We start from the raw sequence: 18,456 nt of genomic DNA, 5'->3' as shown, positions 1-18,456 counted from the left end.
CAATTACTATAATCACACTCCGAACTCACTTGTGAGTTCGGGGCGTGACAATATATGTAACCAACCATTATCGTTATCGGTAGCAGCTTTTTGGTGAAACCTACTAAATTTCAAAACTCATTTTATATTCTTGTTATCAAAATTTCAAAAGAAATCTATAAAATTTATCTAAAGTGGTGATAGCATGACTAGCAGGCTTAAAACAAGACATCACCATTCACAATAATGTAAAAAGAACTAAGACTAGCCAAATTGACGTTGATTAATGTAAGATTACTTGTTCATGTCTTAGCCAAAATTTACAATTTTCATTACCACATATTAAAAAATATCTCCATGAACTCTAGTTGTAAGTAGAATAAATTTTAGGTATTTACTATACAATTATTAACGGTCACACCAAATAATTGAAAATATCTTTTTTACCCAAATATCTACATTTTTTTGAACATCGTATTGTAAATTATACAAATTCACTTTAAACTTGTTGCAAAAACTTGATGTGTATTAATTTTAGCCCCACAGATGAGCAAACATTTAGATTAAGAACACTATTAGACAAAATATTATTAATAAAACTTTAAACATACTAACCTAATTTCAAATATTGTTTTTTTTTTTTTTTTGATTACATAGGAACTCCAGCTACCAACAAGTCCTTCGAATCCCTTGGTACGACACCAAACCTATGGATCAGCGTCCTCCCCCTAGGTCTCGCTGATCAGGTAAAGTCCGGAATGCGGATACGGCTTCCGTGCATCAGTTGGACGTTCGACTAACCCGACTCCCGGGACACATCTCCATTTCAAATATTGTATTTTGATTATTTAGTAAGACGATCAACTTTATTTCTCTCCTTACCTCTTAAAATGTTATTTTATACAAAGAGAACTATATCTCAAATTTTATACAACTTATATGCTTGTATATTTTTATGGAGGATGCATGACACACAATTATTTGTGCATAAATTTGAAAAAGTAAGTTCAAATTTTAACATTAATAAAAATTAAATTTTTGGCTTAAATTTAAATTGGGCTTGCTAACGTTTACATCAAAGCGCTCATAAAGTTAAAGTGGATAAATATGTTAACGTTCATTAAAATCAAAATAGGCAACAATTGACTATTCAGTATCATTATTAAAATTTTTGAAAACAAAAATCGAAAACAAAATCTAAAAAGTAGAAACCAAAAATAGAAACAAAAATTTGAAAACCATAATCGGTTTAGTTAATATTTCTAAAACTAAAACAAATTAAAAACTTGATCGAATAAATTCTCTTTGTTCTCATTGCATTGAATACCAACTAAATATATGATTGAAATAACAAAATTTTTAAAAGAATATAAATAAAAAATATTATAGTAAAAATAACAATCATTATAATTATATTACTTAATTATTATATTTAAAAATTAACTTTACAAGAATATTTTTATTATGCGTGACCAATTAAAATTGGAAAGATATTTCATAAACAGATTCAATAATTTATTATTATTTGTAAAATTTTATAAACATTTTTAATTTTAATTATATTTTAAATTTATATAATTATTTTTTTAGTTAATAAAAAAACATGTACATGATGGACGATATAACACAAAAAAAATTATTTTTGAGTATTTCCGACTATAGGTATTTAAATAATTGAAAAATAAAAATATAAGTTTTTAATTTTTTTTAAAAACAGTTAAAAAATCAACAATAAAAACAAAAAAATAATATTGTAAATAAAAATATAATTGTAATTTATTTTTTATTGTATGAAAATAAAAAATAAAAAAACGAAAACAAGGGAGGCGAATGACATTGCTTACACCGTTACAAGCAAGAAAGTTGCAAATCAACGGCTGTGATGGTTAGTAATGGTCACAGCCCACTTAATAATCGTTCGATATTATTACAGCTTCCAGAGTACATCAAATCATGATGGACCCGCAAGACGGACGGTCAGCGATTGGCCGGCGATCTCACAGCTAGTAGCCAACTGCGTCACTGGAACTTTCACAAACAAAAGGGCATCGCATTCAACCCATCTCCGCCTGCGCTCTGCAAATTCTAGGGAGGGAAGAGCGAAGAGTAACAATCAAAGAGATAGAGAGAGAGATGGTGACGTCGTCGGTGGTGAACACATACCCTCTCTCAAGCTACACATTTGGCACCAAAGAGCCCAAGATGGAGAAAGACACTTCGGTCGCTGATCGTCTCGCTCGCATGAAAGTCAAGTATCTCTCTCTCTCTCTCATGTTAGGCGTTTAAGCATCGTGTTTTAGCGCAAACCCTATACCTTTACTATTGCTAGTGTTTGGATCTTTCATATTTGTGTAGCTTTGAACACTAATGCAGTGTATAAAAGCTTATTAATTGGTGGTTTTGATTGAGTTGCAGCTATATGAAGGAGGGGATGAGAACGAGCGTGGAGGCAATTCTATTGGTGCGTATATTTGCCTCTTTTTTATTTTATTTTTTATGTTTCGTTTGTTGCTGTTTGGTTTAGGTTTCGGGAATGATTCGTTGCTTTTGTGATCTAAAAATAGATCAATTTTTGGTTTTGGAGGCACGAAATTTGTTCTTAATTGCGGGCTGATCAATTTTTGCCCTGATCAAAGCGATAATTTGAGATAGTTGTGTATCATTGAATGAAGTAATAGCAGTAATAAAGAAGATTTGAGTTCTTATTCAATATGACTTGCTTCAGTATATATATATACAGTTCAATGACGCTAGCATTGCTTTCAAAGTGATGAACTTCATACTTGCTTCCTTTCTTTTTTTTTTTTTTTCTTTTCATTTTTTTGTTCTTTTGGATTCATTGTCAAATGCTATAATTGTAGACACTCTATTTTGTCCGGGACCTATATAACACAAATGGGTAAAAGTTTATTAATGCAAGAAGGAAAAATGAAAATATAGGGAAAATTGAATTTTTACATTGAAAGTAAAAAAATAGAAAATAAAGCAAAGTGGGCCAGCATCTTCGTCTTTAAACCTGCAAGCACAAAAGGAAAAAAAATGGAAATTAGACAAGTGAAAATTTTTGTAAGAAACATGTGGGTGAAATTAGGATTTAATGAAAGCATAAATTGATCAGTACAATTTAATTTTGACTGATCAGTTAAATTCTGATTGATCAAATCAGAATTGATTGAATTGCTCCCTCAAGCCTTGAAATAGTGGGCTTTAGAAGGAGGATGGACACAAAAACTGAGATTCAGTGAGAGTAAAGAAAATAATTATTTGTTGAGAAATTTGAGAAGGAATTGAGAGAATCAGAAAGAAAAATTGGAGAGTTTGAGGTTCAAAAGAGAAGTAGAGGAATAAAAAGGTATTGGATTGCAGAAGTTTTGCAGAAAAGGACTCCAGAGGCTCGGAAAAAAGGAGGAAAAAATTGCAAAGTGGAGAATTCAGGAACAGAGGTAGGTACTTTTTAATTTTGTGCTTAATTTTTAATTCAATTTATGGCAATGCTGAATTTTGAGTTTAAATTTAAACAAAATAGAAATCAATAATTTTTCTAGAATATACCAAACAAAATTCAGGTATTTGACCCTAGTTCAGAATATCTAGACCCAGATGTTGACTCATATCCGACCCGAAAACCCGAGTCAACGTGACCCGGGTCCAAGTCAATCGACCCGAATGTTGACCCAGATATGATTACTCGAGATCCTAATACCCATACTTGGATACTCCTAGATCCGACCCAAAAGACATGGGTCAATTTGTTTAATTATTATCTGTATATATTATAATTTTGTATGTGTGCGTCCCAATGATTAAACAAAGGGTAAAGAGGTATTTCAGATCTCATCTATATTAGTTTTGAGGGCCGTTTATCTAATAGGATCCTCTCATTTGGAGGTCTTATTAAACAGTCATAAATTGCACCTTATTTCACTTTTTATTTTTGAATTTTAAATATTTATTTTTTTAAGGAGTTAATTAAAGATCGTTAGATTCAATTTAGGGATAATTAATGGTTAATTAGGTATCTTTCGTAGAACAGGTTTATAGGGGGTGCTAGCACCTTTCCTCGCATGATTACATTTCCGATCCCAATTTTGGTAAAAGCAGACTGAGACTATTGGTTTCTTGGCTTAGGATTAGTATAGAGACCAATCAACAAGTAGTAATTAGGTGAACTAATCGAATTTAGATAAATAATAGGTTAGTGGTGATTCCATTGAACTTTTATTATTATTATTTCTTGCCATTCCGGATCCTTTTCCTCGCCATTCTGGATCCTTCTCTGGGACATTGCAACAATAATAATAAATCAAACTTTAAGGCTAACTGAATGTCTATTCCTAGGAATAGAATGGCCATTGTGTTGTGATTTGGAAGATTACAAAAGAAAAGGCGTTGTTATAAAGCTAATGAGAATGCAAAGTTTCGTGCTTTCCATCAAACATTGAATACGATAGGATAATAAAAATTTGGAATAGACATTCCACGATGAAATTTGGGAATAATTATTCATTGTCTATCCTATGAATTAATAAAAATTTTTGCATTGCCATTTGCTTTATGTTAACCATATTTGTTTTTCCTTTTGTAAGCTTTCAAATCCCTATATATTGTGACCATTCTATTCCTAGAAATAGACATCATGAACCAAACATAACCTTAAGGTATTAGCATCAAAGCAAATACATTTGAGATTTACCTTGATTTTTCCTGATTAAAAATAGCTTTTATTAGTCAGTGATGCACAGTAGAAGGGCAGTGGTGTTGGTTCCTGTTTTTACGGTTTAAATGGGATTGCCTTAGGAAGCTGTATGATTTTGAGAAATAGAATTTCAGGCTGGGAACTAGGTTTTTAATATATTATTTCTTAATTTGAATGGCAGATACTTTCCTATCTAGGGGTGTCATTGTGTTGCTTAAAAGTTGGTTGTTAAGACCCTTGGAAACTTGATTTAGCTTGACCTTGCTTTGACAGAGGCTTGCTCTCATTGTCATGAGCCATGAAATACATTAGGTTATGTGCTTACGGGCTAGGAAGCATTGATACTGTCACGAGACATGGATATGATATGATACCAACATAGTTATATGGCAATTTTGGAAAAATGAGGAAGCAACATGGGAAGAATACGTTAATTAATTAATATAATATATATAAATTTAGGCATGCTTTTTCTTTTATATGACAAAGGTTTAGTTACTTTGGATTTAAAATGAAATATGAGAATTATTCATGCATAGTAATTAATACATTTTAGTATTTTACAAACACCATGTTCATACTACAGAATATTGATCCAACAATGATGGTGTGCAACCAGGCATGGCTCATAAAAGAAATTTATAAAAATAAAAAAATGACTAAGAGAAAGTGAGAGAGTGGGAATGCTCTGGCTGGGAGGTCCCATGATGCTCCGCATTGATGGCATAGTGGTGCTAAGGCTCCGAAGTTCAACCATTCTAATGCCAAAGAACCTCTTGATTCTCAGGCTTCTTATTTTCTTTATTTATTCATTTTTTTTCATTTTGTTAATAGAAATAAACATGGTAAATTATGCAGAATTTTGTTGCAAGAGGTGCTTGGAAGTGGCCCAAAGATATCAGGAAGTTTCGAGAAGTGTTTCACCTGTGTCCAAAAGTATAAATAAATAAATAAATAAATTCCCGAAATGTGTCTGACACTTGTCAGGGAGTGTCAGGCAGGTATTGGTGTCAGACATGTGTCGATACTTCGTGTTTTCAGAGTGTTGGTGTTTCCTGGCGTAAGAGTTTATTATTAAATAGAGATGATTGCAACTTCCTTGGCAGTGTTACGTGAACATACTAAGCTATTGACTTTATGTAATTATGTTGGTTTATATGTTGGAGTTGAATTTTTGTTTTTTTGAAAATATTGTAATATTTTATGCTTCCATACATATTTTTACATAAATATATTTTTATATTATGTATAATTTACCCAGGTGCCACCTATACACCTCAACTTTGGCTTTTGTACATCTTTTCACTTCACTGCACCTGTAAACCCACTCTCACTGCTGCTGGCTGCACTTCCTCCCTCTCCTGTCCCTACTTCAACTGTCATTTGACTCAATTCCCCTTCGTGTAACTATAGTGCAAATTCTCGTTTTTGTCTTGAGTACAGAATTGGCCCCAATTGGTGGATTGAATTCCTAACACCTGAATTTTTCTATTTGCCCGTTTTAGTCCCTGAAAAAACATAGCTTCAAAATTAGTTGCCTCTTATGTAATGATATTGGTGGCTTCCAAGACTGTTACTTGGTGGTGTTTCATAGGCCCCTGATCCACATCCGTGTAATTTCTGACCATTACAAGTTGTTATATTGACAGGCTGGCTTTGAATGGCTAAATGGATTTTTTTTTTTCCCAATATTTTTCCTATACTATAGCTTATGAACTCAATTTTAAGTTGGTTTATAATAGGAACTTTTTTTTTTAAAAAATTTTTCATTTTCAGATTAATTTACTTTGTATTTGGTTTGTGTTTCTTTGATAACTAGCTTTCAAATAAATGTAGTTTCTTTAGTGCAGACTCAAGCTAAGCAAAGGATGGAAATTGCGCACTTTGATTTAACTTAAAAACATTTGTACATTGCAAGTTCCTTCATTTATGTATTTATTTTTTATAAAAATATTCTTCTTACACCTAACCTGAAATAAAAACATATTCTATAGCTGCGTATATATGTGCTTGTATGAAATTAGAACATCCTATACTTTTTGTTTTGGTTTATTTAAATATGTTTTTTTGATAAAATGCTTTACTTATAACTTCATAGTTGCAATTGCATGTAGAGTCAATATTGTAGTGAAAATTAGCAAGGGCAAACCTTTTCTTTTCAATATTTGTATTATAGGAAGAGGTAGCATTCGATGCGTGTATATGATATATGTTGATTGATCAAAATAAACTAAAAAATCATTTAAAACAGTAGCATATTGGATTCTAGGACCTAATAATGTGAATATATGCTTTTAACAAATTTGATACTGCAGAAAATGAATTCACAAACATAACAGTTACCCATTAGGCCATAATGTTGGTAATGGCTGTGAGCCCCTGTGGTTGCTATTGTCGTACTGACTGCCACCAAATTACAAAGCTGTTGTCCTAATCACCAGCAATTTGAAACTGTTTACATGTGATTCTGGCTACCTTGTGGCTGTCATCACAGATCTGGCTCTCTGGTTATTGCTGTGGCTCTTTTGCTATTGCAGTGGTTCCTCTTTATTTTTCAGTATCTCTCACTTTTATGGTTGAACTTTGAAGCAAAAGATTTGAACTTCAATAAAAGGGCATTTGTTTTAATTTTGTTGTTCTCTATATTTTAGTATGTATCATAATATTTGTCATTATTGTCCATCGTTACTTGCTTTATTATTCTATTTCACCAATGAGGAGTTGTTTTTACTTGCACATTTGTTGCACCCATAGTTCTGTCCAAGGAAAATGTAATGCCAATTTCATTTCCTGGTCATTGATAAAGGCTTCATCATAGTTAGAATCTTATGATTCAAGATTCGGTTCACACTCTTGTATCAATTCCTCACCAAATCGATCTGAATTTTGCTAGCGAATCTAAAATTAACTGAATCGTTGTTAAATCTATCGATACACCTTGTGAATCTATCAAATTGATCTTAATCTCTCAATTTATGCGATTCTTAACTTATCATATCCTAACAACCTGACTAGTTTAAAACCCCCAAAGCAACATTTCTTTCTTTTTCAATCGCTTTTATTTTTACATGATTACCTTCCTTTCCTTATTTATGTCAATTTTGTGCTTATAAAGAGGAGAAAATAGAACTTTAGGTCTTATGTTACCTTTGCAAAACCATTCTTCACTTTAGGGGTATATTGCTCGTTGAGAAGGGGCGGAACACTTACCGGCTAAGGTGGTACTCATGTTTCATTGTGGTGTTAAGATTCAAAAGTTAGTTCTTTTCGTAGTTTGTTCAATTATTATCATTTTTTTAGGTAGTTACTTTTTTCTTTTTAATCCAAGAAAGAATATGCATGAGATATTATTATTTTTAATTGTTGATAAACATCAAAAGGTCAAATTTTTATTACTTTTTCTTGATCCCTTACCTTAAAAAATCTTAGTTCATTATTTTATTAATATTTCCTAACTCATCCTCTTACTTTTCATTTGTTAAGGGAAAGCATACACATGAAATATGATTTTATTATTATCAAAATTTAAATGTATTGTATTATTTTGCTTGTTTTTTGAATATCAATATATGCATGTCATTTATAATTATTTTTGGAAAATTTTCTGAATCTTATGGTTCAAGTCGATTGTTGATTCTCAATTCCCAAAATTGGAATTTTGATTCACGATTCAAATCTCGATTTAACAACTATGGGCTTCATAAGTTGTTCAAATGTGGAATTTGTTGCCCTTGTGAGAAATGATTAGTTCATGTTTTAGATTTCTCTCCTTTGTCTGGTGTTTTCACCTCTTAGATGTCATTATGTTGTTCTAAATCTTGGCTTCCCTGGGTGGACAAAAAGTGGTGTGTTTGTCCTCTGTTCATTTTTAATTTATTTTCATTCTTTTTTTGGCTTCAATATCTGGCTTGACCTTGCAGGTCCAGGAACATAATCATCCCCACATACTTCTTCTACAAATTGGAAACACATTTTGCAAACTTCCTGGTGGGCGTCTTAAGCCAGGGGAAAATGGTATGCCATTGCCCTTTCTATCATTATTGCTGTGGTCATTACTACTTGAAGAAGAAGAAGAATAAGTGCATGTGTGAATCACGTGTGTATATGCAGCATATAGTTACTCTTGATAAAGTTAATAAGAAGTTAGAACTTTGATTTGTGAAATGCTTAAATATGATTTGTAGTAGAGTTGCTCTAGAAAATTTATTCACACATTTAAAATTTCAATTATAGCCTTATAAAATATTCAGTAAACTTTAAAAGTTTAAAATAACATTTTGTGAGGATGTGCTGAATAACTAACCTTGAATTTAAGGGAGCCACACCATAATAGCAATTGACTTAATTAATAGTAGATCATCATCATTGTCGTTGTTTTTGTCATTATTTTTCTATTCTTTTCATAGTGGAGTTGGATTCCATGATATTTGTTCATTTTGAAGTTCATAAGTACTTTTAACATTTATCCTCTGATACTGCAGAAATTGAAGGCTTGAAAAGAAAGCTGTCGAGCAAGCTTGCTGCTAATTCACCAGCTCTTCAGCCTGATTGGAAGGTGCTCCCTATAGGCCAATTGAGTTTGTGAGCATGTGATGTAGAGAGATGTGAAATGGATATTGGAATTGGGGAACATGTAGAAATTCCCTTGGGGAGTGAGTGGTAAAAATGACAAATATATACATATAATATTTGCTGGGAATGTGTCATGTGTTATGCCTTCTTTGGAAACTTAAGTAGGTTCTGGTGCATTTTTTAGTGTGCTAGCTTATGGGGAAGGATACTCTTGAGCGTTTATTTTTTGTATCACAATTATTCATTAAAAAATTGGTGCATCTAAGTTTATGAGACGCTATATCGCTGCTGTTTATCAAAATACCAGTAGAACAGGGAAATATGTTCATGGCAATGTTAGTTGACATCCATTGTCTTGTTCAAGCATTCAAGGGTCGGACAAGTTAACAAGTAGTTTTGACTTTTTTTTTTTGGTGGGGGAGGGTGGGGGGGCGGGGGTAATGGCTTCTCCTTTTCTTTTTAGTTTTATGTGGATTCTTCATTGTCTTCTACTTTCTTCTTCCTTTATGAATTCTTTTTTCTATCCAAACACACACACACACACACACACACACACACACACACACACACAATCCTTTCAAGGGTAGGATAAGCTCACAGTATGTCTAGTTGGATACTTATTGTTGTCACTTGTGGTATCTGTTGCAGATAGGTGAATGTGTGGCTGTCTGGTGGAGGCCAAACTTTGAGACCATAATGTACCCATACTGTCCTCCTCACATAACTAAACCAAAGGTATTAAACTGTTGAATGCATAAATCATGGCACATTTTTCTTGTGGTTGGCTATGCAATTTGCCTTCTTTTTTTCACAGAGTTAGTATATTTGATGGTTGACTTTTGTTTTTTGTCATTTTTTTTCCCTTCTTTTTGGTTTGCAGGAGTGTAAAAAGCTTTTTGTTGTTCATTTGTCGGAAAGAGAGTATTTTGCAGTGCCAAAAAATTTGAAACTTCTTGCTGTTCCATTGTTTGAACTCTATGATAATGTTCAGGTATGATTACTGTTCTGCATTGTTCTATTTTATAAAGCAAACAAGAGTTTGGGTCTGTTGATGTGCTTAAGACAACTACCAGAGGTCCAAAGTGCAGATTTTCCTTGATGTGACTTTGAAATGTAGATTATGCCCTTTAATTGAAAAAAATTGCTGCTCAAACATTTTTTTTTCCTGACTATATATATCTAATCATAATAGTCCATTGCATAATAGTAATTAACTATCTACAGTAAAATAAAGGACGAATGTCACTTTTGGCACTTCAACCTTAACCAGAGTTCAATTGATACCTCAATCATTTAATTTGTGAGTGTCAACATTGGTCAACCAAATACAATTTGCAACTCATTAGTTTGGTGATGCGAGATGCTCAGATGTTTAAAATAAGAAACATGTTGTTCACCATTGATGACATACACATGCAAGTTTTTGATATGGCATGTACCAAATTGTGTAAAAAGCGGGCAGAACTTCTAATCAATAGTGAATAGACGATTATTTATTTTTAAAACAATTAGTGCTAAGTAGTGCACACTGCACATCATGTCACTCTTGAAGGTTGGGGTGATGCCTTTCTTGGTGAATAGCTTGGTTTAATTGACAGTGGTTGTCTGTGTAACTTCAATGATTGTGGTGTAGCAGTTGTGGTTCTTTAGGATTCTGTGATGCGTGATGGTACTGTGTTCATGAATGTGTTTATTGCATTAGTAAACTTGTCAGCAAATTTTAGATTTGCATGTTTTGACCCCAAAATCTTACATTCTAATGTCATATATATTGTTACACACAATGTATTCTAAACATGTTGAATGTTCTGTTCATTTTTTGTTGCTAAAGGAAGAAAAGCAATGTTGCAGTTACCACTCACTATTTTATGGTGCATAAATCTATTCTAAACTAAGAATAAAAAGTGAACATAAACGATGGAAAATATTTGTACATCATAACTTACAGCATAATCAGATTAATGTGTAATCATTTAGTCAAAGGATTAGAGTTATGGATGGAGCGAAAACTAGAGACTACCTACCTTCACATTTAAGTTTTAATTCGATCCTTTTAGCGATTGAAGGATGCAGATGAATTTTACAAATATAATTTCTAACCAGTAGGAGAAAAACTTCTATAATATGATTTATTCCCCCCTCCCCACGAAGATTTGTTGATCTTCACTTAATTTGATCTTCATTTTGAGTTTCAATTCTTGACTGTTTGATACTAAATACAATGAATGTAGATTATAAATTTTCTTTAAAGTTTTGAAAGTTTGAAATGTTTCGGAAAAGCACAAACATAGCCACTTAAGCACTTAACAACCTGTCTAGGGGCAATGGCCTGTAGTGGACCATAATGGCCCATGGGCCATAGCGGCAGTTACAGTACTGAAGTGAATGATAACAGACAATATAGACGTAAATTAGGAGTTAGGACTTAATGAGATATTTTTCTCATAATGGTTTTGGAAGGCACCTGTTACTTATGTAATGGTAATGGCTGATTTTGAAATCCATTTTGAATTGCAGTACTCTGAAAAATGATGCTGACTGAGATATGCTAGTATGTTATGCTGACTCATTAATAATTTGACATACAACAACAACAACATAGCATGTTATGCTGACTCATTAAAAAATTGACATACAACAACAACAACATCAAGCCTTAAGTCCAACTAGGTGGGGTCGGCTATATAAATCATTTTCTGCCAATTCATCTGATAAAGGGCACTTAATTCTGCCACCTTAAGGACTATAGTTCCTTTCTCACTGCCTCATTTCAGGTTATTTTAATTCTACCTCTACCCTTTCTACAACCATTAATAGTAACTGACTCATTCCTCCTCATTGGAGCACTACTTGGCCTACGCTTCAAATGCCCAAATCATCTTAGTCGCCCCTCTTTTATCTTATTTTCTACTGGTGTTATTCCTAGCTTATTGTGAATATGTTTATTGCTTAATTTATCCTTTAAAAAATTGCCATGGCATCTACTAATAATAGTAGTAGTAGTGTGCTGCTGCTGCCGACATTAAATTACATTAGAGAAATTTTTTTTATTTCTTAGTTTAATTTGCAATAAAGGGGAGCTTAGGCACAACGGTAAAGTTGTCGTCATGTGATTTGGAGGTCATAGGTTTGAGGTGTGGAAACAAACTCTTGCAAAAATGCAAGTTAAGGCTGTGTACTATATACCCATCGTGGTCCGCCCCTTCCCTGGACCTGATATACATGGGAGCTTTGTGCACCGGGCTACCTTTCTCTTTTTAGTTTAATTTGCAATAGACTAGTTAGTGACTTGATGTATTTCCTAGTTTATGACATGTTGAATATTCAGAAAAAGATGAGTCAATACTTGTGACATTTACTTGACAAGTCATCAATTACTTGCACTATAAATACATGTCAATTTGTCATGTGAGAAGTAATAGATTCATCTACACATTATTAGAGTATGCTAACGAAGTTGCAAATTATTTTTGATTAATCTATTCCAAATACCTAGTGTTTTTGATTGCACAAATTTAGAGTTCAAAAGAATCAAAACTCTATTGAACATTGGATTAAAGTTTTAACTCCTAAAAGTGACCTTCTTCCTAAAAGAAATCCTGGTTTTTGATTTTGCTTCATCATAATCTCTTTCCCCTCCTCCTCCTCCTCCTCCTCCTCTTCCTCCACCTCCACTTATTGTTATTATTATTGCATAAACTTTAGCTGTGTTGCACCCAATGTCCTAAATCTTGCTAACAGCCAACATGAAACTTTTTCCTTACTAATTATGTGTTGGAACATCCCCTATGAGTGATGCATTGACTTATTCCACCTGTGTAGTGAAAAATGAGCGAGGGTGGGCTAGGTCAAATGTGTTAGGGTTCCCACATCATTTTGGATGTGAGCGGTTAAAGAAGTTAGTTGAGGATACTAGGGTTAGATTAGCCATATGGGGAATAGGGATACTTTCTAGTGTGGAGATAGTTGATGCAATGATTAGAAGAAAAATTAATGTAATTTGCCTTAAAGAAACTAGGTTGATTGGGGAGAGAGTTAGAGAAATTGAAAAATCAAGATTTAAACTTTAGTACACTGAAAAAGAAAAATATAAGAGTAGGGCAAGAATCATTGTAAATAAAGACCTAAAAGATAGTGTTGTTGATGTAAAAAGAGTAGGGGATAGAATCATAAAAGTCAAGGTAGTCTTAGGCCAAGATACAACAAATGTCATTAGTGCTTATGCTCCCCAAGTAGGCTTAGCAGAAAACTCAAAAGATAATTTTGGGAAGATATGGATAGTATAATCCAAGGGATATCTTGGATTGAGAAAATATTTGTTGGAGCTAATTTGGATAGATACATTGAAAATGAAAATAAAGGTTATAAGAGGATACATGGAAGAATTTGAACAAGGACAATAAAGGACATAATAAAGGTTATTAGAAACGAGGGTTTCAGAAAATTAATTTGATTTTATGCTTGGGAGGTCTATTACAGAAACTATATATCTTTTAAGAGGATTAATGGAAAAGTTTAGGGAAAAGAAGAGGGACTTACATATGGTTTTTATTGACTTAGAGAAAGCTTATTATAAGGTACGCAAGGAAGTTTTATAGTGGGTTTTAGGGGAAAAATGGGGGGAGTATGTAGTGGGTGGGTATATTGATGCCATTAAGGATATGTATGATAGAGCAATGACTAGCTTTAGGAGTATTATTAGGGAGTCCAGGGAATTTCTAATCACAATGGGTGTAGGATTTCCCTTGAGCATATATCTTTTTGTAGTGGTGATGGATAGACTTACTTAGAGTACCCAATATGTTGTTTGTAGATGATATTGTCTTAATTAATGAAATTAGAGATGAAGTAGAATCTAAGTTAGAATTATGCAGTGAAGCTTTAGAATCTAGAGGTTTTAGGATAAGTATACAATTATATGTAATGTAATTTTAGTCATGGTATCAGTAAGAAAAGATTAGATTTTATGGTTAAGAAATTTATGATGCTACTAGATTTTGATACCTTGGAACTTGGATCTAATAGCAAGCTAAAGGAGAAACCGAAGAACATGTTATTCAAAGAGCTAAAATAGGGCGGGTAAAAGGGAGAAGTGCTTTGGGCATGCATGTTCTATGATCAGAGAATACACTTGAAATTAAAAGGAAAGTTTTATAAGAGGGCTATAGAAGGCTTTGTGCTATATGGATTAGAATGCTTGGCAACTAGAAACAACATATCTAGAGAGTAAATTTTGTTAAAATGAGAATGCTAAGGTGGATGAGTAGTATAATCTTAAAATATTCATTATGGAATGAACATATTTGTGGTAAGTTAGGTATAGCACTTATAGAAGATAAGGTAAGGAAGGGCGTCTTAGATGGTTTGAACAAGCCAAGTAGTGCACTGGTGAGGAGTGAGTAATTATCCTTTAGTGGCAGTAGAAGGGATAGGGGTAGGCATAAAATAACTTTGAATGAGATAGAAAGGATTTGATAGCCCCTAAATTGTTGGAGGAAAATGCTCATGATTGTGTAAATTGCTGGAAAAAAGATTCTTGTAGCCAACCCACCTAGAGGGACTTAAGGCTTGGTTTTCATGTTTATTGTTTATTATTATTGCGTGGGTACCAAACTGAGAATATTAAGACAGATGAGCAGTGTTGCTATATTATGAAAAAAAAAGCGCAACGACTGAACACATACCTAAGCTTGAGTATCATGTCTCGAAGATAAGGGATAAGCTGTTGAGATATTTTGGCACTTGCAATGTAGATTAGATGGCAGGAGTAGGACCAAAATTTGCTTTGAAAGCTTAAAGGTAGGGGGTGGGTGGGATATACTTAGGAGCTAGTAAGAGAGGATTTTGGCGATGATCTTTTAACTTTCATTGAATGTTGACCTAGATTGAGCGCAACGGAAGAAAAAAATTTGTACCGATGATCCCTCTTAGTGAGACCAAAGGCTTTTTTATTGTTGTTTTGTTTTTATAATGATATTGATTTAATTTTCTACTTGTAATTTTATTTATTTATTTTTTTGTGGTGCTCACACACCCTTCGTACTTTGTGCAGAGATATGGGCCAGTTATATCCACCATTCCGCAGCAGCTGTCCAGATTCCAGTTCAACATGATCACCGCATGAGTTTATGAAATCCAGGGTTTTACCACAGGGTAGGATTCATAAGGGAGCTTTTATGATAGGTTTCAGAGGAGTTTTTGTTTAATCAGAATGGGATCTAAGCTTATGCAGATGACCAAACAAGTTCGACTTGGTTCTACACTGTACTCATGCTGATTCAAACTTTTGTTTGCCTGTGCTTTTGTTAGTTTAGGTTCTATCTTCAAACAAGGTCTGTCGTTAATGCACGTCAATTGTTTTGTAATTATGTTTTCTGGAAGTGGGTTTACTACAGAAGGGGAAGTTCGCTCAGTATAGATAGAAGTGGTTTGTATTTCGCTCCGGTGGTGCTTATATATTTCAGCGGAACAACAGTTGAACAGCTGGTTATGCTGACGAAAGTAGGATTCATCTGTCCTGTGTCAAGTTTGGCATTCTTGTATGCTGTGATGTTTTCAGCAGTGTGGTAGTTTTGGAAGTCTGTTGGGTCCATTTTCTATCATTTTAAGTGATGTGATGGATTTATGTTGCATCATAGGTTTATAGGAGCCAACAAGGCACTGTTCTTGAGCTAATGTATTATGTGTATTTGTTTTGGGGATTATGTGTCCATTTCTATCATTTTAAGTGATGTGATGGAATTGTGTTGCATCCTTAATTTGTAGGAGCTAACAAGACACTATCTTGAGCTAGAGTATTATTTGTATTTGTTTTTGGGGATTATACATCCTGAATACGTCTTCAGTTATTAGGAACTTCATGTGGTCTCATTAATTATTGTCGTGGAATTTTGCTTGCGCCAAGTAAAACAAATTCAGCATTTTTTTGACTTATCGTTCCAGTGTTGGTGATAATAGGAGATGCTTGGTCCATAGTGTAAAATTATATGACAGGATATAAGAACATCTTTTTAGTGGCTTCTGTAGGTAATGGCTGGTTTTGGGGAATTTATACTCAATGCTGTTTATACTTTATACAACAGAAGGTGAGAGAAGATGAAGCAATATTTAGTGAAATCACTCGCGGGGTGTATTGTGTTTATACTTTTATTTTACAGTCATTCTGTTGGGGCATTTCCTTTTCCTGTCCATGTTTTAAGGGTGATTAAGCCATGTAAAACCCAATTTCTAGTCTTGCAATGTAGAATGTTTGCTGATCTTAGTGATAAGTTTTAGATGTAAGTTAGCAGCATGGAACGTTGGATTGCTTCTCTTGATGAATGCAGTCAATTAGGCATGTACTGGAACTATAATTTCTGCTGCGTCCCAACCTTAACGGACTGTTGGCCTAATGGTGGCCCTTTTTGCCCAAATGCCAAAGAAGCCAGGGATGGTATTTGCAGCCCCAGCCAGGAGGGAGTTTTTTTGATGTATATTCTCAGAATATGCTTTTTTTACACTGATGCCCACTTGAAGAACAAGCTGAAATTTTATGAAGAAGCTCTGAATCTCATAGCATTGCAAAGCCAGGGATTTTGAGGAATTGTTTGCATCATGTCTGTTTTTTCAATTACTGTTTCATTGCTACCAATATGGATCTCTTCGAGTAACTTGTTTCTAAAATGCCCCTTCACCTCTCCGTATTTGGGGTAGAATTTGACGACATTCCTCACTTGTCAATAACACTAATGATTTCAGATAGTGGGTCAGACATCTTTCTAGTCTCACAATTTGCTTGGAGATGGTCTTGAATTGCAGGAACTGGGAAGTGGGAACTACTTAAGATGGACTTGAATTCAATGGTTTCCCCACATTGTACTTCTCTCTCTCTCTCTCTCTCTCTCTCTCTCTCTCTCTCTCTCTCTTCTTCCATACAACTCATCTCCTCTCAAGGTTCGTATCTAGATTATAGTTATAAACTTTTACCATTGAGATTTTAGGGACTTTGAATTAGACAGCACATGTGCACACTTAACCTTATTTTCATACCACCTCAATTTTTTGATACTAAATATTATATTCCTAATTTGATTTACTATTTTTGTTAGGTCAATATAACTTCTTATACTTTATAATTTTAATTGTTATATTACAACATCTAAGTAATACTTAAGAAATGGAATGTTTTTGAAGGATATGTTGCATTTTTATTATAACTTTAAGTATCATTAGTTTAATTATGCTATGTGTCATGATCTCACATCAAATGTGTACTAGGGAGATCTTGGGCTTATAAGGATGGTTTCGACTTGAACCATGTGAGGCGCTTTTTATAGTAAATCCGTGAAGCCAATGGGCCAAAGCGGACAATACCTCATCAGAGTTGGGTCCAGAACTGTTATATTTGGAATCAGAGCTATCTTGGGAGTACTATCATGTGGGTGAATCCTACACCTCGACAGAAATTGGACGGAAGAGCTTGTCACGGTCCCAAGTTGGATGTGTACTAGGGAGGTCTTGAACTTATAAGGATAGTTTTGACTTCAATTATGTGAGATACCTTTTATAGGACAAATTTGTGAGGCTAGTGGGCCTAAGTAGACAATACCTCGCCGGAGTTGGGTTCAAGACCGCTACATTGCTCTTTGATGATGAAATATATGCTTTATATCATGAATTATTTGATCCAAACAACCTTCTATTTGGTACTTAAATGAATTAAATGTTGTATGTTTTTTTTTTCCTTATAAATATTAACCATAAGAGATTATTCAATCCAATCCATATGCATAACTCCATACACCACTAATTTCCATGTATATTTAGGATTTTCCAATGCATTGACATACAAATCAAGGTAACAAACCAACTAGAATTTTGTTTGATGTTTTAGGAGCAAAGAAATTGGTAAACTAAATGCTTAGGTTGTGTTTCGTAACATGAATTTTAGGTTTTGAGTTTATATTTGTGAGGATTTGGACTAAACTTATTATAATTTTATATTACATTTTATTCAAGTTCACACCATACAAATTCAAACCCAAGATCCGAATTCCAATCTCTTGGGGTGAAGGAAATTAGAAATTATTCGGAAGGTAATGCTTAGATAGTACAACAACAACAACAAAACCAAACCTTAGTCTCACTAGGTGGGGTCGGCTATATGAATCGTTTTCCGCCAATTTATGTGATCATGAACTATTTCTTTTGATAAATTTAAGCATATTAAA

The 18,456-nt window shown here is 33.6% G+C and overlaps 1 protein-coding gene across 1 annotated transcript; it reads left to right on the top strand.

Annotated features, from left to right (window-relative positions):
• Positions 1 to 1,917: 1,917 nt before the first annotated feature.
• On the top strand, positions 1,918 to 16,117 carry LOC131146794 (pre-mRNA cleavage factor Im 25 kDa subunit 2). Its single transcript, XM_058096581.1, has 7 exons — positions 1,918 to 2,231; positions 2,395 to 2,440; positions 8,596 to 8,689; positions 9,157 to 9,230; positions 9,896 to 9,982; positions 10,128 to 10,238; positions 15,300 to 16,117. Exons 1-7 carry the CDS (start codon positions 2,113 to 2,115, stop codon positions 15,369 to 15,371), a joined length of 603 nt encoding a protein of 200 aa, XP_057952564.1. The 5' UTR covers positions 1,918 to 2,112; the 3' UTR covers positions 15,372 to 16,117.
• Positions 16,118 to 18,456: the final 2,339 nt, after the last annotated feature.

This window comes from Malania oleifera, chromosome 13 (genome assembly GCF_029873635.1).
Source record: "Malania oleifera isolate guangnan ecotype guangnan chromosome 13, ASM2987363v1, whole genome shotgun sequence".
Classification (NCBI taxonomy): domain Eukaryota; kingdom Viridiplantae; phylum Streptophyta; class Magnoliopsida; order Santalales; family Ximeniaceae; genus Malania; species Malania oleifera.
This window is presented reverse-complemented; position numbering and strand designations above follow the sequence as displayed.

Coding starts and splice junctions, on each gene's coding strand:
- LOC131146794 (XM_058096581.1), top strand. CDS start 2,113: ATGGTGACGTCGTCGGTGGTGAACACATACCCTCTCTCAAGCTACACA. Junction 2,232..2,394: donor CTCGCTCGCATGAAAGTCAA/GTATCTCTCTCT, acceptor ATTGAGTTGCAG/CTATATGAAGGAGGGGATGA. Junction 9,983..10,127: donor CTCACATAACTAAACCAAAG/GTATTAAACTGT, acceptor TTTGGTTTGCAG/GAGTGTAAAAAGCTTTTTGT.